General features: G+C 40.7%; 1 protein-coding gene across 12 annotated transcripts in view; it reads right to left on the bottom strand.

Moving 5' to 3' along the window:
- The window catches only part of fryl (furry homolog, like), an 87011-nt gene that overhangs the window by 2552 nt on the left and 61351 nt on the right, over positions 1-23108 (bottom strand). For 6 of the 12 annotated variants that reach the window (XM_032571855.1, XM_032571856.1, XM_032571847.1 and 3 more), the window contains 16 exons: positions 19598-19866; positions 19375-19515; positions 17439-17639; positions 17178-17339; positions 16484-16558; positions 16137-16313; positions 15927-15935; positions 14760-14960; positions 12288-12488; positions 7290-7696; positions 5095-5302; positions 4859-5008; positions 4648-4746; positions 3110-3178; positions 2002-2019; positions 1219-1329 (listed from right to left, as the gene is read on the bottom strand). In XM_032571855.1, the coding sequence (XP_032427746.1) occupies positions 1219-1329; positions 2002-2019; positions 3110-3178; positions 4648-4746; positions 4859-5008; positions 5095-5302; positions 7290-7696; positions 12288-12488; positions 14760-14960; positions 15927-15935; positions 16137-16313; positions 16484-16558; positions 17178-17339; positions 17439-17639; positions 19375-19515; positions 19598-19866 (2498 nt within the window). The remainder of the gene's footprint in view (positions 1-1218; positions 1330-2001; positions 2020-3109; positions 3179-4647; positions 4747-4858; positions 5009-5094; positions 5303-7289; positions 7697-12287; positions 12489-14759; positions 14961-15926; positions 15936-16136; positions 16314-16483; positions 16559-17177; positions 17340-17438; positions 17640-19374; positions 19516-19597; positions 19867-23108) is intronic. The other 6 variants (XM_032571849.1, XM_032571857.1, XM_032571858.1 and 3 more) reach the window with 4 other exon arrangements.

Below are 23108 nucleotides of genomic sequence, written 5' to 3'. Positions count from 1 at the left end.
TGTGGTGACGATTATTTACACGGCCTGAGATCAAAATGCACTGCAGATAAACAGTTCATGGCTACATGGTGTCAAGTGTTGCTATGGAGAAAGATAAATCCTAAGCATCTATCAAACTAATCTGCATTTTGTTTTAGTTTCTCTAACAGAATAAGCTAAATTAGAAATAATTGGGGAAATTGTAATGTAATGTTTCAACTGTTGATTTTTAAAAATGTTTTTATGATGTAAAGCACTTTGAACTGACTTGTTGCAGTTGATAAAACTTGTGGGAAAGATCATACTTTCTGACACATGGATAAGCGGAACTATTCAAATTACTTTTAAATAGTTTAACATGTAAAAACAAACAAAAAAATTATTCTGGTAAAAGTCCTGTAGACATCCCCGTTTATAAATTGATGACTTTCCAAGGTTTTCCCCAGAAAACTTGCTAACCCTGGTGTCTTTTTGAGTTAAAAAATGTTTAAAGTTGACAAGAAATTTGAAAATATCACTTGATAATCCCGTATTATTAAAAGACTGGAAGTTTAATACCTGACTACCAACAATAAAGTCTTAAAAAATGGAAACATTTTAAAAAGACTTAAATAAATAAGCTTAGCCTGGTGGCCCGCCAGTCTTATAAAACACTGGGGGGAACCCTGACTTTCTCTCGTTTTACCTTTAATCAACTCAAAGTAGTATAAACACAAAACGAGGTTATAAAACGTAAAACTTTAAAAAGCAAATGTTTGAGTGTTTGAAGCAACAAAGTTAGTCTAGTCCAATCTTCTTATTTTTATTTCTATTAACTTTAAAGTGAGTTGCATCTTGTCAACTCACTTTAAATAAGTGCAAAGTTAAACGTCTGGTGTTCCTATGTTTCTCCCTTTTAAACTAACCGCATGTTCTTACAAGTAGTTACACCTTCCGCTGAACCCAAAGGAAAGGTTGCTTTGACTAATATTTATTTTACCTAACTTCTGTCTGAAGCTCTTCAGATCATCTCATTCTGAAGCTGGAAATTCAGATTTTATGTCTGCTGTTGAACGCCCCAGTAGGTAAAAAAAAAAGAAAAGAAAAAAAAACGTTTAAAAAATTGCCCACATTATCAACGGTTATAACTTTATCCTGCAGCTGGCTGGTAAGTTGTTTCATCTCGATTGAGGCTTGTTGCCATAGTGACAGAGTTCAGCAGTCACCCATTACCCCCCCCCCCCCCCCCCCTCCCCTCACCTCTGCCTCTCGCTTCATGGTGTCCACTCTGCTGATGAGCTTACAGTAGGCCTGGAACAGCAGAAGCAGCTGAAAGTGCAACTTGTAGAGCCGCCGACACAACTCCAGCTCCTGCGGAGACAGACCCGAAAGGAGCACGTTTCAGCACAGTCTGCGCCGGCGTAACTCTGGTTGTCACATTATCAAATTAATTGTCAACCTGGGTTAGATATGCGGGAGAAAATGAAAACGGTTAACATGGGGCAGTGCGAAAGTTTCATTCAGTTTGGGCCACGGAGGAAGAAGTGAGGAAGCTACGATTATGGTCACTGATGAAATCGGTTTTGTCACCACATGGCGTGGTCCTGATTATGAGACAAGATGAATGATCCAACTACAATCTCAACCTGAGAAACATGGATGGGAAAAAAAAATAGCAAGATTTGAACAGAAACAGAAATGGGGGAAAAAAAAGTACATGCAAAATGAAATGAAACAAAATGACAGCTTAAGCTTTCTTTTAGACAAGAAATCACCTACATAAACACTGAACATGTGCAAACGGTATCTACGCAAAGCACAAAAATAAACAGCAGGACTGATCTGACTGTCAATATTACAACTAAAACAGAAGAGCAGAATGTTTTGATTGGGCCGACATGGGGTTGAATTGGGTTACATGACAAAAATCAAAGCAGAAACAAAGATTGAGATACAGAGGTGTGTGGGAGCAGAGCGATGAGATGGTCAGTGTTTTGTCCGGGTGGCGTCATTATTGAAGTCTATAATAAGAGAACCACTTACTGCTAGATTTTCCATTTGCTAAGCAAGAAGGTGAGGAGGTCACACACACGTATACACACACACACACACACACAAACAACAACAAGGAGAGAAAGACCAAGAATTAGTGAGCTTTAAACATGACAGCTGAGACATGGCGACCTGAAGGCCAAGGAGCGGCACTTCGTCATCTTCCCTGCACGCGGCGCAGAGAAGGCCGGAAACATGTGAGCTGACTTTTAACAGAAACTTGATAGATAAAAGGCAAAAAAAAAACAGCGTGTGTAGAGAGTGAGAGAAAAAGATTTGTTGCAGAAGTGGCTGAACAGAGAGGAAGGAGCAGTGAAACTGTAAATAAGTGTGGATGAAATGGAAGAATACACAACTTTGAAGGGACCAGTGCCTTGCGAAGATATTCACACCAGATTTCGCCTCAACGCAACACCAAACCTCAGAGCATTTTGTTTAAGGCTGAAAGGATTAATCGACAACAGGCCAAGTAATCAAGACACACAAAGATTGTAAACAAGCTAGTCCACAGACTAGGTTGTTTGTAACTCAACATTAGAGCTGAAACAATTAATCGGATTAATTGATTACTGAAACAATTGTAAACTAATTTAGTAATCGATTTATCATTATCTGGGGTGTACAGATTTAAAAAAGGCAAATTGCTAAAAAAAAAAAAAAGTCCACAGCATATTCAGAGCAAGTAACTGTACCAAAAATATGTACATTTTGCAGTTAAGATAGAAAAAAATAAAAGTGGAATAGGTTTTAGATTTACTAAAGGAATGCTTTTCTAGTCTTATTTAAAATAATTTTATTTGTATCTTTTATTGTATTTCCAGTATTGCATAAAAAAAGGATTAAAATGCTTAGAGTGGTGTGAAAACTAAGACTGCACATCATCCTGGACATGGCGTCCTTATAGTGAAACATAGTGGTGGCAGTGTCATACTGTGTGGATGACAGGATGCTTTTTTTCCCCCCCAGCCAGGACATAACAGAAGAAAATGTTCAGCCGTTCAGGAGGTGTGAAACCTTTTAGCAAGGCTCTGTCCGTTCGGAGTCATCCGAAACCTACGGAGCCAAAAAAACTAGCAGGCAGGTGAGCGTCGGTTCCTACCTGTGCGTGAGTGTTTGGTCGCTGGCTGCTGTCTTTGTCCCCAAATGTTTTCCTGCAGTTTTCCAGCCACTGCGGGGTTGAGAGGACACAGACGTGAGAGGAAACACATGAAGAAGAAAATAAAACGAGGTTAAAAGAAGGAGAGGGAACGCCTAGTAGAAAAAGGAGCATTGCAAGTGTTTTGTGCTCCACCTAGATATATGCATTTGCACGAGTGTTTGTGTACTGCATGGGGCGGATAAAGCTAAAGATTTAATAAGAACGTTGTACTTAGCGAATTAAAGATAGTCTGTTCCTGAGCATTGGATGGTATCTGGCCCTACAGGGAACATTGCTGTCTTATTCGATTAGCGCTCTGCATCCCAGAAGCCTCGGCAATCTCATTTCTCTTTTATCCCCTCCCCCTTGCTTCGCTTCTCCCACCCCTCACAGCTTTTTCCTGTCTGGCCTCCTCTAACTGATTTAGGCGAGCTCGGAGTTATTTTTATCCCTCAGAGCAGGATGATGCAGACGGTAGCGGCAGCAGAACGTACTCGAACCCACCACTGATTTGTCCCCATATGAGAGGCTGGACTTATCTTTTTCCTGCATCAGCTATACGTCTTTGTGTTCTCCTTGCTGTCCACGGTGTGATCGAAGAGATATAGAAGAATTTTAATATGTTTTTGAATCTCGTCTCTCTTGAGCTGAGATTATGATGCAGTTTATTTCTCTCTCTCTCTCTGTTGCTTGCTCACACACAGCGGGATACAGCAGCTGAAAATGCAGATGTGAGGCAGTCTTCAAAGAGAAGGGGGAAGCACTGCCGGTGTTTTGGACTTTTTAGTCCATTTACGTAGTTTATTAACTATATTAACTAACTGCTGCTACCCAAATGCAACAATCATTAACATTAGGGTTGCGTTTGCAGGCTTGAACTAGAAATGAATTCAACTTATCCTTGCTTAGGTCTTTTTCTTTGGACAGTGGTCTAGTTTTACTTCACTCCTGAGAGCGGCGCAGCGTTCAGTAGCCGGATTCACAGCCAGACAGGCAGGAGTCGCCGGTTGTTGGTTTTTCAAAATAATGTAAGTTTTCACGTTTCTTTATATTTAAATCTCACATGTTTTACATTGCTTTAATATATATTTTTAAGAAACAAAACTTCACTCTGATGGTGTGACGGCTTTTATTTTCCCGTGGTGGTGCATCACAATCAATTACACATAGAGGAAACACTGTACTTTATATAAAACTCATAGGTGCAAATTTGATGAGTTGTAATATTTTGGGAATATTAATCTAAATAAGTATTTGAAAATTACGAAACTATAGTTGATATCTTTGGGAACAACATGGAGTTATTAGCTAGGAGACATATTAAACAGATCATGCATCTATTGTATAGGACTACCTATTGCTGTACTGTAATTTGCACTAGTAAAAGGATTTTTCTTTAGTGGATAGGGGACCAAAACTGGCTCCAGCCCAGGGGCCCACATCCCTGTACATCCGGCCCTGCTGGTGAATTATAAAAGCAGCGAACGACAGGAACTTACGAGCTCTGCAGCTTCTCTCTTGGCGTTGTACGTGTCCAGATGCTCCTGCAGCTCCAGCACACTGAACTTCAGAGTCTCCAAAAGTCCACAAGAGACCAGCTAAAACAGCATCACACAAACACAACAGATTAGATGCATCTATTTAGGCACAACAAGCAATGATTTTTATTTTTCTTAAAGAAATGCAGGCAGCCAACAGGATCAGACTCACAGTCTCTGCATCCAGGAGCACGGTGGGGCACTGCGAGTGAGACGTCATGACCTCGAGCGAGCTGAGGAACTGATTGCCCATTCGCTGGAGCCTCTCCCCCAAAAAGCGGACAGATGAGTGTGTGATAGAACCAAACTTCCTCTGGATATTCTGTTCACCAAGAATCAGAAGGAGAAACTATTAATTTCCTTCTGAAAGACGCAGATAAAAAACAAAACAAACGTTGATGGATCTACCTCAAATAGTCGAGAGAACACATGGAATGTGTAAACAGCAGAGGAGCCGTCTGTGTCCGACAACATCTGGTTGACATGGCAACGCCAAGCGTCCTCCTCGTTGTCGTAGGCGACGGGCTGGAAAGCCGCCAGGATGGCTGAGAGGAAGGGCGAAGGGGGCGGAGAGGCCTGGATCTCTGGGAAGCCGTCTGCGTCACCTTCATCTTGACTGAAACACACAGAGGAGCCAATGAGCTCGGCTCCGACATGCTCCACACTCCTTCACTGAAGGGCAAATGTAAACATGCGCGCACACCCCCCCCCCCCCCCACACACACGCACGCACACACACACATGTGTGCACACGCTTGTTTTCACAGCAAGTAAACAACCTCGCTGCTGTTTTTCTCAGAGAAGCATGCCCACGCTACGCAGTGGGACTTGCATAACAACACTCGAGATTAGCATTTTAGCATCACACAAAGGTACTCACAGGCCTGACGGACCAAAGAGCCTGAAGAAGCAGACGGAATATAGATATTTGAAGCCTGCACTGCCGAGCGCTGCGACGGACACGGTCTCTGCCCTCATCCTCACCCCCAACTAACGCTTCTCATCTCTGCCCCCCTCCTCGATCCTCTCCCCCTCGTCTGCAGCCTGACTGTGCTGCAACTGCTAACGGCACAAGCGCACAGCACTCTCATCCCACACAGGACTGCAGAGTGCTCTATACAAGCTAAGCACCTACACACTACACACACACACTTCTGCACACAGCCCGAGCTCCGGGTTGCGCACTAGTGGAATGTTGCTGGGGATGGTTTTATCTTCCTCCCTCCAACTCATAAATCAACATCGCACATTTAACTGCGGAAGCCTAATTTAACCTAAGCTAAGTAAAAGAGCTGCACTTATACAATATGTTAGTAAGAGGCAAAGTTAGCAACTATTTGTTCAACCTGACTGTTATTGCTTCAGCGTAGTTTCTGTCTCTTTAAAAATGTCCTTCAGCTAAAATTGGCCCACCTTCATAAGGAGAATGGACGGGAGCCAGCGTGCGCCAGGCTGAAATACTGCCAAAAAGATTTTTTCCACAGGAATATGTTTTGTCTTTTACCTGCAGAAGCTATGCAACTTGTTTTTTGTTGACAGATTATACTCTACAAGTGCTTATTATTATTGTTATTATTATTTTCATTTTGCATGCACAATGCTTCCGCTGATCCCACAAACTGAAAAATCCAATCTCCAGCCAATCAGAGGATGCGCCAACACTCTTCAGTGTGCATGTGGTTCCTGAAAAAGGACGACTCAAGCTACATTAAAGGAAACTATGTTTTCTACGACATGTTGAGATATGACCACAGTTTATTCAAGCTGCAACAAAAATTTGGAGATCAGCTTCACTAGCCTCCCTGCTTTGGTAACAAACAATAAACTACAACCTAAAACCAACATCGAGTTTCTTGATGGCAGAAATGCTCAGAGCTGTTGAAGTATTTGGAAGTACACCGCGGTACCAGTATGTATATGCCAGTTTAAAACCAGCTAAAATAAGGCTTTACATCAGCAGCGTCCTAACGTTTTTAACACAAAGGCCTAATTTTTAAAGTTGAATATTTAAAATGAGCTTTTTTCATTATTGTTATGTGCGGGGAAAAAAAGTGAAAAATAATTAAATTTACTGGACAAAAATAAACAGCTTGTTTTCAGTAGAAAAGGCATCTGTAGATCACAAACATAAGCATCATTTCCCTGTTTAAAAATGTCAAAGGAACAAAAAAAACAAAGAACAAAAAACAAAACAAGGCCCATTGATTTGGGTGTTAATAGTTTCCTATCAGAAATAATAATGTTGAAAAACTCGATAAATAAAAGACGAGTAGTTTATGTTGTACTGTACTTTAAAGGCAATACACACAAAACTACCAATTTCTCATATAAAACTGTACAGAGGGTTTAAAACTCGACTTTATTAATATTGTTTCCTTAATTTTAAAAATATTAATTAGGTTCTACAGGAACTGTTCCCTAAAATATTTCCCTCTAGTATAAATGACTTATAAAAGAATGAGTAAAGCAAATTTTAGGTAAAATTTTCAGTTTTTTGTGTCATTATCAGCCTTTATTCATAATAATCAGAGAGGAAATTAGAGAGAATGAGAGCGAAGGATCAATCCAAAAACTCTGACCTCCTTATTCAAAACATTATTTACCTAGACATGCCAGAGAAGTCTGCCTCCTCTTCCTCACAGCGCTCATCCAGCTCCTTCAGGGCCTTCGTCACGTCCTCTTCCCACAAAGAGCCACAGGTGCTGTCCGGGTCTGGATCCGGCTTGGGATCCGGCGTGGAGGAGATGGACAGAGGCAGCACGGTCTGGCAATCCTCCTCACAGAACGACCCCGGCGGCGTGTCGATGGCCGGCGGAGGAGGGGGGGCCGGGTCCAGGTCCTCGTGAGGGTCCTGGGTCTCCTGGGCGTCCTGGGAGTACTGGGGGTCCTGCGGGTCAGGGAGGTCGCACAGCTCGGGTGCATCGGACGGCAGAGGGGGGACGCTGCAAAAGCCCGTATCCTCGCTCACGCTGCTGCTCAGCTCATCTGCGGCAGTCATGCTAACAGCGTCCTGCAATGCAAAGCAACATGGACGCACTCAGTTACAGCTTACCAAGCAAGTTTACTTACTGTGTCAACATGAAGTACTGGTCGCTTTGTGTCGTGTAGTAAAACTAAAACCAGTTTACAGGCATACACCGTTTACGTCATTACTGTAGGTATTTTAAAAATAACCATTTAGAAGGTTAGCATACAACCTCCACTATCTCAAGTATTTTTTTTGTTATTCTCTAAGAGCAAAATTATGACTGGATGCTATTAAACATAGTTTCTATAATATTCTAACTAAAATTGAATGCTAAAACTTTAGGTTTCAGCTTGATTTTCTATTAGTAAAACAATGGAACTGCCTTAGCTAGGTAACATGCTGCCACAAGCCACTGTGACGTGAAAATATTGGCCATCATGGGAAGATTCCAGACTTGGTGTTGGAGAAAAGATCGACTCCAAGCACATCTAGTAAATTTCTACAAGCAGAAACTTAAATCTCAGCTTCTTGCTTTGTATTTGTATGCGATTCCCGTGGATGGATCAATAAACAGCAGCACATATTCCAACATTTACCATTGTTATTATACCTGGTGAAGATGTGTAAAATTTGACAAAATAAAATTTCTAAGTTAAGAAACATTGCTTTGTTTTAAACTAAATGACTGGGGCTTCCCTGATTGGTACACTCTCTGGTAACTCTGTCCAATTACTTTTGCTAACAGAAAAAAACAACTTCTTGTGCTACAACATTGGTTTAGGTCTTGGATCATTCCTGTTTGCACACTCCCTCTATCTTTAGCTCATCCCAGTTTTTGTGTAAGAAAACTAAACAGGTTAAGTTTGGCGACTTAGATATGTTGTTTTGGCCAAATTGCTAGAATTAATATCCTGCTGAGAGACCCAAGAATGACCAATGTTTCATTTTCTATTAAAAATATCAAGGTTACCTTCTGCCTTAAAACAGTTTGCACTGAGTCCATCACCCAATAGAATGGTCACATATTTATGGCAGCTCTGGGATCCCATAAATAAGGTTTGTTACAGCTGCAGCCAACATTTATGTCACTTTCTCCAGAATCGCAATTAATCTGAGAAATTTACTTCTGTGTGAAATTAAAATCCTACTGTAATGGGGCGTGCCGTGGTGGCGTAGTGGTTAGCGCGACCCATATTTGGAGGCCTTGAGTCCTCGACGCGGCCGTCGCAGGTTCGACTCCCGGACCCGGCGATATTTGCCGCATGTCTTCCCCCCTCTCCTTCCCCGTTTCCTGTCAGCCCATTGTCATTTAAGGGACACTAGAGCCCACAAAAGACCCCCTGGAGGGGTAAAAAAAAAAAAAAAAAAGAAAAAATCCTACTGTAATACAACATTACGGTGCATTTCTGCTGCACAGTAGCCAACTCATTGCTTAGGTAGACTCAGCTTTTTTTATTTCCTTCTTCTTTCCCAAATTAAAGTTAGAGTTTAGAAAACTCTCGGTTGCACAGTATATGCAACCTGCTTGTTCAGCGGACAGGATTGTGTGCCGAGCACATTTCCAAGGTTTTCATTTTCAGCACACTTCCTGTTTGGTTTAAGACATCAGATCTTTTCCATGTCAAGGGTTCAAGTCTGAGTGAAGTCATAAGTCATTGGTGCGAAAGTCCAAATCAAGTCCAAATCCTTTTATGAAATCACGAATCGAATCTAAATTCATTATATTTGTAACTGGAGTCAATTGTGCGCAGCATGACTGGAGTAAAGATCTACGTTGCTCAACATGAAGGAGGACGAGTTCTGACTAAGAGAGCTTCCACTCTTCTGGCTGCACTCTTCCAGCTTCACTTAAAAGTCTGATGCATTAAGAAAACGGCATATGGCAGGCCGCCCAGTACGTCACAGGGAAGGCATCTATATTATGGAAAGCTTTTAGCGGCGTTCATGGTCATGCAGGAAGGAACGAGTAAGAGTATTGATGGTTTTATCGGGGGCTCATTATACTAAGAGCTCGGAGTGAAACAAGACGGGGAGGCGGGAGGACCTTGGGATGATATTGAGATCGTTGGCACAAAGGAGTTAAGCTTGTAGAGCACAGTCACTGAAGGGTAGAAACACTTGCTGAAGCATTCGAGCATAAACGGAGACACGCTCGACTTTAGTCTTTCATGCGCTAAATAACACCTCACTGGATGTTATCTGTGCTGTCCATCATCTTAAGACATGAACATTATAACTAGGTGCATATTTTTTAATACTTTGTCAAAAACGTGCATTTTCCAAGGAGTTTTTCACATGACCAATGTGGTGGTCAACATTAGGGAGACAGTATAATCGGCAAATTATCGTCATCAAAAGTATCACTGCAAGGGGCGCAGGGGGTTAGCACGCCCCACGTTTGGAGGCCTTAGTCCTCGACGCGGACGTCGCGGGTTCGACTCCCGGTCCCGACGGCCTTTGCCGCATGTCTTCCCCCCTCTCCTCACCCTCCTTCCTGTCTGCCTACTGTGGAAAAAATACGAGCCACTAGCGCCGCAAAAACTCTTCGGAGAAAAAAATATATAAAAAAATAAAAATAAAAAAATAAAAGTATCACTGCTAAGAGCTTTCCAGACAGCAGTAAATGTTTCCTAAATTATTTAGGTACTATACATTCAGGGTCTCTATGCCTGTAATATAATTGGTAACGGTTTTTGTTTAATGCAGCTTTAAAGTTTTAGAAGGTAAAGAGAAGATTGTAGTCTCCATGCAGTCTTAAAACAAAAGTAAAAGCATCTGTTCAACTACAGCAGCCCTATATTTTCCAATTTCATATAATTTATTAAATAGCTTGAATTGTTGACTCAGTTCTTCATCTTGATCCTTCAGACTCACTACTGCCCCCTGTATTTTAAAAGCCATTCCCACAAAGAGAAAGAGGTACTGTTCATGGCACTAAACAAGAAGTGAATAAGTGACTGAATGTAATGATTCGCAACCTTAATTACAGCAATCCTAAACTTTCACATGATTTATTCCACCCTGATTTAGCATCATTACCTTCAGATATTCAAATACTATATTTCATTTTTCCTTTCCTGGGAGCTGGAATAGATATAATCAGCAGCTTCTTGCCATATTAATTTAGACTGGCTTCATTATTTTGGCAACAAAAACAATATATTACAATTTAAAACCAAAATTACTTCTAACGTATTTTGAAGAATGTTATGGTACCAATATATATTTATGAAAATATCAATTCAAAACATAAAAAGTGATGTTCACATAGACAGATAAATTATAATTTTCTCCTAACATACTTTTTGTTTTTTTTACAGACGTCTTTGCCTGTGATGGACTGGCAACATGTCTATGGTGTACCCTCCATCAACAAATATTAATATATTAGAAAATATGATTGAATGCTTTTATCGTTTGCCATTTAACTGTAAAATTGTACAACTAAATGTGAATGCTGTATGTAGATTGCCTAATTGATGACAGTTACGTTTTGTTTTTAGCGTAGGATTCATGTTTGTGGGGCTCTAAAAGCAGAGATTGAGGAATTGCCAAAAGAACTGGAGAACTTGAAAATATTGCAGTTTTATCACACCACCATAATTACCACAAAATACTGTGCTAAATTGGCCTTTTACAGTAATTGAGATTAACAGTATGTAAAATCAGTTTTGCTTTTTCTAAAAAAACTTGTGAAATGTTTTCAGAAATCTACTCCTCCTTTTTTTCTAACTACAACGGCCTTAATATGCCATCGAAAAGCAGAGAACTGGTCAAATGCTTGAAATTTTTGTCTAAGTCTGAGAATTTCTTTGTCAACTTACACTGGTTGACCAGTAGGTGGCAGTGTATGAGATAAGAAAAAGCCCCAATAAAGTGGCTTAAACGCAAGTAAACCAAGAACACTTGCACACATACAAGTAAACCATTATCCATGACAAGAATAAGCTCAAAATTATTCAGTGTAATTGCACTCAAAGTAAAATATTCCCCAAATAAATGACAACCAGATCATCATAACATCTGAGCATAGTTAGTGATTAAAGTCAGTAGCAGTTAGTAGCATAAAACATGTTAAAAAAGTAGCAAATGGAAGAGGTTTAATTGACTAGAGCACCTCTGACTGATTTTCAACTTAGTGGACTTTTAAAATTCAACAAACCACTTAAAAAGGACGTATACTCACACATGCTTCTGATGAAGAGAACGGACCTCGTGTCGTTTTCACAAGTTTTTAAACGGAGGATTTAGTCGGAACGGTTATTGGGGTTGAGCAGTAACAGCTGGCCTGAGGTGAGTGCTTGCTTTCATCTCTTCCCAAAAATCACATAGTGAAAGCACAAGAGCTAAAGAACCAGCCTCCAGCACCCACACCCAGAGCAAAGCAACCAAAAGAAGGGGCCAGAGAGGGGAATTAAGCAGCTAAAAACGTCTGAACACGATAGCAAGTCACAGAACCGACCCCATCAAAAAGAAAAAACACACATCCCTAAAATGTTTTCTCTTTTTTCCGCTAAATAACCAACAAGACAAGAAGTAGAGCAAAAGGCAGACAGAAGCGGAGAAGTAAAAGAAAGGCAAGCTAAAAAGCACCCGAGCACCACAGTTTATTGCTTCTCCCGATTGATCGCACCTCAGGCAGCTGGCTGCTGGTGCTGTCTGAGTGGGCCATCTCCAAACTGGGGCTATCCAGTCGGGGGAGGGAGGGGAGAGAGGGCAGGGAGGGCAGGACGGTGGCCTCTTCGGTCATGGCGCTGCTGGACGATTCCTGAGACTGCTGCAACGAGTCCACGTGGTTGGACGCGGTGTCGTCTGTCGCCGAGTCGCTGTTCAGCTGGAAAACAGAGACCAGACGACGGGTGTCAGCGCAGATTATTACGGATATAAACACACAAGAATATAGTTAAACCGTAGCTGATAACTATGTTATCTAAATCTGAAAAAACACAAACTCTTACCAAGTATTTTTGGTCTGGTTTCTAATAGGGGTGGACAAATCTGCTTTTTTCACTTCTGATACCGATACAGATATCTCAGGTTTAGTATCGATACCGAGCCGATACATAAAAGCAGCATTAATAGACTTAAAATGTTGTTGTTTATTGGATTAGTGCATTTCAAGCTTCCAGGCCAAATATCTTTGTACACTTTTAAAAAGAGCAAACTGACATAGAAGTCACTTTTCAGCAAGAAACAGGAGCTTGTTTTAAGTCAATAATTATTTAATATTAATGAAAAAGTGCTAGTTTACAAATTATTTCACTTATAATATGGAAAAGATGCCGTGTTCCACCCGCAGATTATTTCACTTATATAGTTCTTTTTCATCAATATTAAGGAATTATTGGCTTCTATGTCTTGCTGAAAAGTTACTTTTAGTATTAAAGTGCAAAGATGTTAGCACTAGAAAGTAGACCAAATATACTTGGTAAGATTTTGTGGTTTTGCAGTGTTCTTGATCTTTCCCTAAAAGGGTTCGTTTTATGCAAATATTTTAGATTGTGTGCAATCGAAGACAACAAAATCTCTTCTTTCCTTAGTTTAGTAGACTTAAAATAAAAAATTGCAAACCTTCACAAAGTATTAATCAAATAACATGACCTCAGTATCAGTATCAAGCAAGAGAAGTTTAGTCATTTTAGTTTTGAATTCTCCGACCCTGCAACTTAAAATTACCTCAGGCTATTCCAAAAAATTATCATGCTATTAGAAATTTAACTTTATTGACTGGCTTCATATTGCAAGTACAATGCCTTACAACAGCCTTTGGACTTTTTCACTTTCTGTCTAGTTACAACTATAAAACCAAAATGTTTTCTACTGAAATTTCAAGTGACAGACCAACACAAAGTAACATTTTTTAAATACAACAAATCCAGACCTTTGTCTTTTGCATGCAGTAAATTCTGCATCAAATTTCCACAACAGAATGACAAGTATCAGTAACATTACATCGTCAAACCCCAACATACTGTTAATTTTCTTAATGTTTTCCCCTGCAACCATTAACTACTGAAAATTAAGGGTGGGAATCTATTGCATAGTTTGTTGTGAAAAATTTCTTCCGACAACAAACTGGTCGTATGTCCACAAAAACATAGGAGAAAATGTTTTTCGTCTATGTAAATTTGAAAATATGAATAAAAAAATCAGCTATTGTGTGCAATTTAGCGATATAAATCAAACTTCTTTAAGTAAATGACGTCCTAAAGAAGATTAATCCAAATGAGCCTGTTTTTCAAAAGCAGTATTTGTGTTTGTGGTGCTAAGAGTGCTGCGTCTTATCATCACAGTGATACGGTTACCTAAAAAAGTAACAAAAAAAACGTTTTTTTTAATCATCATTTTTATCGTTATAACAATAGCAATACAAAATTTTGCAATGTCCCTTCTGTCACCACCCACTACTGTCACTTCCGCACAACTTTTTGTTGGTCTGTCAATTAAATCCTAATGACTAAATGTGAAAAAACTTCAAGGGGCATACATACTTATTGAAGGTAGTGTAAATGCTGCTTGCACTCAAGTATAAAAGCTGGATGACTTATGTCTCTTTGGGAGTCACATGTTCAAAATAAAAGGCAAAAGCTCATTCTCTCACCATGCATTATCAAGAAGAGCAGAGGAGGAGAGAGAGAACAAACCCTTTCCAGAATGAGTTCAAGCATTTCTGTTATCTTACAGGGGAATTTAAGCTTGCAAGGCAAAATGAAGAGGAGTTAGAAACAAGCTGGAGAATTGTTAGAAAGTGGCAAAAACGGACAATGCAGGTTTGGAAAAACTAGAATTTTATACTTTAATAGAGTGTGCAAAAAAATATGAACTCACTGTACTTACTGATAACTCATTTCTATACTATATCTTCCTACTGACTTTACATTTAAATACACAATTTCACTTTGAGCCAGAGGTGAAAGGACTGGGCTGAGACTTAAAGGAGGGCAACTACCACCACCAGCGAAGAAGCAGGCAGCAGGTCCAGCTTAGTATGCGCGCGCGCACACACACACACGCACACACCATGCCAGCGGGCTGTGTGAGGGGCCACGGTAGATTGGGTGGGTTGGGGTGTGTGTGTGCGGACCCTGGGCGGAGTGAGACTTACAAGGCTGGAGCGGGTGAGAATCTGGCTAGCGCTCAGTACCTCCTCCTCCGACGACTCGTCCGTGTCCTCATGGTTGGTGAGGTTGAGGCTCGGCGTGCTGCCAGCGTACTGGCACTCCTGCAAAGACGGCGTGTCCCCCTTGTCCATGCTCTCCAGGGAGCGGCGGCGCACTCCCCAGTTGAAGTTGTCCATGCTCTCCCCCTGCAGGACAAGCAGCCCAACAGCAGTGAGACGGAGTGTGCAAAAGGGAAGGTTTGGGATGGGAGTAACAATAATTGAAAAGATAATAAAGACACAAAACAGACATTTCACCACGTAATGTTCTAAAAAAAAAAAAAAGAAGGGTCCTTTCACACCAGTGCCTTTTAATACACTTCTAGTTTGTTTGCCTAGAGAGTTTGGTTTGTTTCGGGAGGTGTAAACGTGCAATTGAACTCTGATGTGAGCCAAAAAAGGTGAACTCTGGTCCATCTACAAACTCAGGTTTAGGTTTGGTAGAAGTGAACTCTGGTTCAAATGCATATGTGAACGCAAACGGACTGGAGAAAGCAGGAAATGGACTTTACCGAGAAGTATTCTGGGTAAATACAACCAAAATAACTGTGAGTCTAGCGCAGAAATAGTCTTTTACCAAAGACAAAAGAGAAATTCTACAACTGTAAAAACTTCATTTTTGTTTAGATTTTGTGAAGAAGGAAGATGCGCCGGTCTTCTTCTGAGGTTTTTATATCGTTTCCTTCAGTGGTTTTTGGTGCAGCGTCACCGAAGGCAAGAGGTGGCGCTTTCACAACCTTTCTTCAAAGGGTGTGAAAGTGAACCTCATCAGCTAAAAACGTGAGAGATGTTGCAATACTGACCCCCACTTGAACCAAGTCTACTGGACTATCAGGTGTGAAAACACCCTAAATCTCAAAAAAAAAAAAAAATCCACTGAAATCAAAATATCAAAAGGTCACATGCGTGAGTGGATGGTGTAGGTTGTTCTCCACATTTTTGGGATGAAACATCATGCTAAGATTTAAAAATGTCCACAATCACAAGGGAAAATCTTCAAGTCAAAACATCCAACAGCACTTAATTGGAGAACAGCAGGATGGGGAGAACAGGGAGAACAGCAGGATGGGGAGCAGGGGAGGAATGAATTAACTTTTGGGCCCAGAGACATACCTGCAACTCCTTGTAGCAAGAGAGGAAAAAGAATATGTATGTTAGTAGACTTAAGACTGCTGGAAAACAATTTTGCTCATTTGTCACAACTAATTCCAAGTCTGACAAGAGGAGAGCAATGGCAGGGCTGATAACTGAAAGTAATAATATTTTCCACCCACTTTTAGCTTTTGAATCTGCAGTAATCAGACGCTCTGAACGTAAACCCACCTCAGCATCCTCCAGCTCCACGTCCAAAAAGTCAAAGTCCTTAAAGACACCAAACTGCTGCTCGCTGCCCGTGTCTTCACCCTGAACCTCCTCCTCTCGGACCACCTCCTCCACTGCGGGGATGAGGCTTGTCTGCTGGTCCGCAGAGTCCAGATCCTCATTGGATGAGAAAACCACCTGCAAGAATAAAAGGTTTATGTTGTCAGACGGTGCAATACAAAATCTCTACACCCTTAAAATAAAAAATGAAAAAGTTAATTTCCACCAAAGTGACCAAGCCGCAAGTTGAATCAGCAGGGTTTATGAGAGACTTTGTATGAGGCAACAGAGAAGGAGAGGAGTCTTACAGAAGGATTTTTGGGAATGCCGGACTCTGGACCACATAAAGACAGGACATTCATCAGCCTTTCTCTGGTTCTTCTCTGTAACAGAAACACATGAAAGATTAGAAAACAAAAACTTAAGCTCTCCACAACTTCATTCTGGTCCCAGAAATCTCAGAGTTAAGGTGAAAGTTGCCATCTTCCAGGAACTATAAACTAAGACTGCAGTTTGATGTAGGGTCAAAACAATTAATCAGATTAATTATTTATTGAGATAATCGTCATCTAATTTAGTAATTGACTAATCATTAACTTGGGAATACAGACTCGAAAAAAGGTCACCATCTTAAGAGTAGCAATTAAACCAAAGCTGTACAAATGCAATATGCAACAACATATTTATTTCCCGATTTTAAAAAAAGTAATTGGATTGTCTATTTGCAGTTTTAAATATATTTCTAATATTGTATAAAATAAACTTAAGTGGTTAAATGAAAAATCCACTGAATGAGCCAAAAATGTGTCAAAATAATTAGTTAGTTGCAGACCTAGTTCAAAGCATTTAATGCTAACCGAGCTAACAGTGAATACTGGAAAGTAGGATGACCCATGAAAAGGCCAGGTCATTAATCATCTTGTCTTTTTTTTTTTTTTTTTACAGATTACTGCTTCACAGAATGATTCGTTCTTGTAATGTGTATCCACTGAAAGAAACTACCTGCGACAGCTGAGGCCTCTTCCAGCTCACTTGCACCAGACCGTTAGAGTTGGAGCCAGATGACGTTGACGAGGTGCTCCTCGTCACGGCAATCACCTGCGCCTTTCCGTTTCGCCCTGCGGCGGTACGCTGATCGCCATATTTGTGGCCTATAATTGGTGTCTAGAGAGCCAGAAAACAAGTTTCAGCAACAAAGTGCTAAGAACGTGGGAGACTTGGAGGTAAGTTAGTTAAAAACAGCAGATGTCCAAATCTGCTGACCTCTGAGATGTCAAAATGGAAGTCCAGGGTCTTTCCAGGCAGCTCCTTGGATGAGTTGTTGAATATGCGAGTGAAGGCGATTTCTGGTGACCCGCAGGACTCTGAACTGTACGAACGCTGCACGTCGTCTGGAACCACCAGACTGGCTGATCGAGACACAACCATCTTCAGGATGTTTTGGGCTTCTTTCCAGTGCGGGCTCTGTAGCAAAAGCAGAAGGCATTATCATGATGTGGTGAAAAAAACAAACAGTAAAAGCGTTTCTTGTCATTCATGCATATTTTTTCCTCTGAAGAGAAAAAACATTACCAACAGAAATACAATATGGCATCATTTGTGTACTGCGTGATCTATGACCAACCCAGAAAAACCCTTTAAGGAGGCTGATGTGACAGCATGCTAAAATACCCACAAGCCTTCTGGAAATACAAACCCATATTAAATCATTTTCAGAACTTTGTTTAAGACGCTAATGGCAGTGGAGCCTTTAGATGCAAGGATTATATGGAGCCGTATGGCTCCCCTGAGACGGTCGGTAGAAGGCGGCCATAAAAACGCGCTATGCTCTGTAACCGTGAAAGATGAGGTGTTTCTAAGTTAATTGCTCTACTGTTTATAGATCAGTCCTGTCTACTTTCACACACAACACTGTGCGTTTGAATTGTAATGTCGTTTAGGAAAGTAAACGCCAGTAAAAACCAGGGCTGAAATGACTAATCGAATTAATCGTGATTAATCAATTACTGAAGTGATTGTTAAATAATTTCGCAATCAATCAATTGTTACCTGCAGCAAAAAATTTCCATTTGCTGAAAGAACAGCAAAGTCAGAGTAGCAATTGAAGTAAAACTTACTTGGGAAAATGCTAGTAACAAATGGAAATGCTAAAGAGTTTTACATTAAATAATTGTGTTGAATTTCCACAACATTGATATTAAGTATCAGCACCATACATTTTATCTATTTTTTTTGTCATTAGTTTGAAAATGTTCTTTTTTTAAACAATTTTCCACAAATATCAACACCTTATATAAAAATATATTTTTATCTTCTTTTTTTGCAAAAGTTTGATGCGTTTTTGTTTTTTTTTATTATTTGAAAACTTAAAAAATGGGAAAAAATGTCCGTTTTTTACTAAAACACTGATTTTCGTAGATTTGTCCTAAAAAGGTATAAGGTTATGCAACATTTGCAGCTCTAAGTGAGCCTTATGTATCTAGACTGAAGGGACAAAATGGCTTTATGGAGTGTAAAGGTTGCAGATTTAAACCCCAACAAGTCTCGTTGACATTTGGTGTGGATGCTGTTACTGAGAGAAATAACAGCATCCACAAAGTTGGCCCTCCTTAGTTTAGTATGAAATCAAATGAAGCACAAAAGATGGAAGGTAGCTCTTTTATTCTAGAAAGGTCATGTCGAGACAGATTGCAACAAAGCTCAATGCTCTCAGCAGGTAACAGGAAGGCTAAATGAGTTACGAGAAAGCTGCCTTTTTGACTTTTTTCAGAGTTCAACCTGTCTGTTATGAGGTTTGCACAATTTGGTAACATTTTTTATTAAAAGAATTAACACTCAGACTAAGGTTTTACTAATAACAGTCATGAAAACAGTCTAAAATGCCAACAAAGTAGTCCTTTTGGGTGTTTTTTTGTTTTTTTTAACAGTAAAGCTCTGTTTGAGAGAAACTGGTCTCACACACACAATGCAATCTTCCCCTCGTAGTAAAAATTTGTAATAGGAGAAACCCAGAAAGCAATATTTGAAATGTTTAAAGAGAAATTGGGACTGGGTAAAAACAGAGAGTGGAATCTTTCCAAAAACTCAAAATAAAAAATTTAGACTGTTTTATCTCTACTTACTGCACAACTTACTGTTAAGGAGAAGAAAAGAAAAAAGCTAGCAATTGATGACAAAGTTTCCAAAGTTACTTTCTCACCTGAACATATTTGCCAATGATCTTCATGATGTCAAGGTTGAACTGTTTGACAGGAGCTGCTGATAGATCAATGTGACTCAGGAGGCTGTAGATGATTTGCAGTAAGGACTGCTGCATGCTGGGTAGGCCCTTCTCCAACAGCTGAGATGCAAAAATTCATCATTAAAGCTCATGTCTACTATTCAGAACTAACACAAAGAAGTCTGATGTTCATCTCTCGTACCTCTGCCAGGTAAGTGACCAGGTTCAAGGTTCTCTCTGCGAAGGCGTCGTGGACGTAGCGACAGACCACGTTGATCCAGTTGGTGCAGTCGCGGGAATAGCTGTGTGTGCTGTACAGGCTCATCATGTGGGCCAGGTTGGAAAGCGTGGCCGACTTCTCCTCTGCGCACACCTTGGCGATCTTATCAGCCGTCTCCTTACAGAAGGGAGTGGGGCTGTCGAAGTGCTGAATGAGGTGAGGCAGCAGGCACAGGATGTTCAGAGGGAAACCTGGGATCAATCCGAGGAGGAAAATGATTAGCGCAAGGTCGCATACACCGCCTTACAAACGCATTCAGATCGTCTGGCAGCTGAAGGAGCAACAGCTTGTCCTGCTCTCTCCCGTCCTTACTGATAACTTCGCCTGAGCTACTTTTAAAGTGACAGTTTTTATAGTTATATTCACATTTTCAACATCATAACTGGATTACTACAAACCTAAGGACTGGGGGATTTTCTTACTTTTATTTTTACCTTACTTTACCAACTTCATCTCCAAGTTGAACCAGGACAAAATGCCTCCGGCCGACCCCAAGGACATTAGCAGTATTATACAACGACTTCAGTCTATAGAAATGAAGATCAAACAGCTGGAGGTTAACTTTGAAATCAACGCTAACTGTGGAAATCAGACAACTCTTCCTCAAATCAACGGAGAGGCTGTACACCTCGCATCAAGCAGCTCACCCTGGAACGCTCTGGGTGCCAAGCCGAAGCAAACGTCTCACACCGCAGATCCGATGAGGCGACTGACAGGAAGAACCCCTCACCTGGACGAATCAGCGTGGCCGGCTCTGAGCCGAAACCCACCTTCAACCTCAACACCTGCTCCACCAAAGAAAAACAAACAAGCAGCTGCAACCAAAACGGTTCCACCGACCCCGCTCCCAAGGACAGAGCGACCAGCCCGGGCCTCAAAACATTCTGACTCTGTGGGAATCCCACTGAAAAACAGATTTTCTGTACTCCAGCCTGAGCCTCTGAGTGAAACCTCGCTTTCAAACATCAACAATGAGGCAAGACCAACACATCCACCCCCCAAAGCTCCAAAGGACAAAGCGGCTACCAGGAAAACGAAAGGTATGCCAAAAGTGCTTATTGTTGGAGATGAGGCAGTAAATGGAATCAGTCACGTTTGCAATCCCAAGAAAACGAGAGTGATTTCTTTTCCTGGTGACACTGTATCTGATTTAACTCGTAAAGTTCTTTCGCTGACCACTGATCAGCCAGATATTGAGTCCTTAGTTGTGCATGTTGGAGCCAACGATGTGGCAAAGCAGAAATCTGAGATTCTGAAAAAGGACTTTAATATTCTACTGAACACTATGGGAAAGTTAAAAATGAAGTTATTTCTCAGTGGTCCAATTCCATCACCTCAATGGGGAGACGAAAAACACTCCAGGCTGGACATGATAAACAAATGGCTGATTAAAAGCTGCTCTGCCAGCTCAGTGACCTTCATCGATAACCTCTGGATCTATTGGCAGCGCTTTCACCTCTTTGGAAGAAGCGGACGCAATCTTAATAAACATGGGATAAAGTTGCTCACTGCAAATCTTTTTCACTTTATCAACAAGGACAGCAACGTGATCATCGCTTCAGAAGAAAAGGCTCAAGGATTTCTGACTAGGAAGGAACCGTCGGCTTATCAGGCAAAAACAGCTGATATAACATCGACTGGAGACGGAGCGACTAGTTCCCTTCCTCCTTCTCCCCTCCCTCTCTGCTCACCCACTCATTCACAGGATTCACAAGATACACATGGAGAAATGTCTTCTGGACCAGAGTTTCTTAAATTTACAGATGGAATGAATCAACAAGTTGTACTTGGGACGTCTCTTCTTAGCGCTCACGTAGCAGACCTCACTTCATTTAAGCCACCTGACTCTAACGTCCCAGAGGATCCATCACTCTGCGTTTCTGAGGTCTGAGGCCGGGGTCCAGACTTTATCTTTACGCCCTTCTTGCTCCAGAATGTGTCTGGCCCCTCAGCACTGCAGAACAGGACATTACCTGTCCGGATCACTACAAGAAAATTTACAAGAAACAGAAACATAAAATATAGGGGACCTAATTCAAACATCAGACTGTTCCCCTGCCTAAAGGAACCTCAGACTGAAGATTTCTTGGCCTCCAAGTCACTTAAACTCGCTCTTTTAAATACCAGATCTCTCTGTGCTAAAGCTCTATTAATTAATGATTTCATCACTGAGCATAATATTGATGTTATGTTTCTGACAGAAACATGGTTGAATGATAATAATGAATCGATCGTACTAATTGAATCTGCGCCTCCTAACTACAATTTCTTCAGTGAGAATAGAAAACACAAAAAAGGAGGAGGCGTGGCTTCAATATTTAAGAATACCATAAATTGTAGTAAAATCTCTTTGGGTCACTTCACCTCTTTTGAGTATCTTGGAATTGAGGTTAAAGGCCGCAAACGAACTTTGACTGTAACTTTATACAAAACTCCAACTTTTGTGGAAAATTTCTTTACTGACTTGAATGAGCTTCTATCTCTCATATGTATTGATTATGATTGTTTAATAATTGTTGGTGATTTCAACATTCATGTTGACAACCCCCAAGACAGAGGGGCAAAAAAGCTCGCTAATATTTTAGAGACTTTTGGTCTAACACAACATGTCAAACAAGCAACACACACTCAAGGACACACACTGGACCTGGTTATCAGTAAGGGTGTGAATATTTCCAATGTCTCTGTAAATGATGTCACATTGTCGGATCACTTCGCTGTTATCTTTGAAAGTTCTTTATCTTTTAACCCACTTGGACAAACAGCAACCATCACAAAACGTTCTCTCACTGAAAACACAGCAGAAACTTTTAATCAAATCTACTCTTCTTCCTCACCCTTAAGCTGTAATGATGTAGATAAGTTGGTAAATGATTTTCAGTCTAAAGTCTCAGATATTATTGATTCCATTGCCCCAATTAAAATGAAGGTTGTGTCTGGTAAAAAGAAATCTCCATGGAGAAATGCACAAACAGTTAGATCTGCAAGACAACTCTGCCGTAGGGCAGAACGAAAATGGCGTAAAACTCAACTCCACGTTCATTGTGACATCTATAAAGAAAGACTACGTAACTATCATTTAACACTAAAACATGCAAGAGAGGCTTTCTTTGCAGATGTCATAAACAAAAACATTAACAACGCTCGGGCTTTATTTGCAACAGTTGACAGAATCACAAACCCTCCTGTGACGTTACCGCCTGAATTCCAATGTAATGCCGCCTGCAACCAGTTTTCCAGCTTCTTTTCAGAGAAAATTCAAAAAATCAGAGGATTAATCTGTACATCCACTATAAAGCCAGTACCAATGCTGTGCCCAAACAAAACAAATACAGGAAAAATGACCCAATTTCAACTACTTAATTATAAAACCCTACAGGAAATTATAAGTCAACTAAGCTCCAGTTCCTGCTGTCTGGATGTTTTACCCACA

This window comes from Xiphophorus hellerii, chromosome 9, assembly GCF_003331165.1.
Source record: "Xiphophorus hellerii strain 12219 chromosome 9, Xiphophorus_hellerii-4.1, whole genome shotgun sequence".
Taxonomy (NCBI): Eukaryota; Metazoa; Chordata; class Actinopteri; order Cyprinodontiformes; family Poeciliidae; genus Xiphophorus; species Xiphophorus hellerii.
The sequence above is the reverse complement of the archived record's forward strand: the minus strand, read 5'-3'. Positions and strand labels throughout refer to the sequence as shown.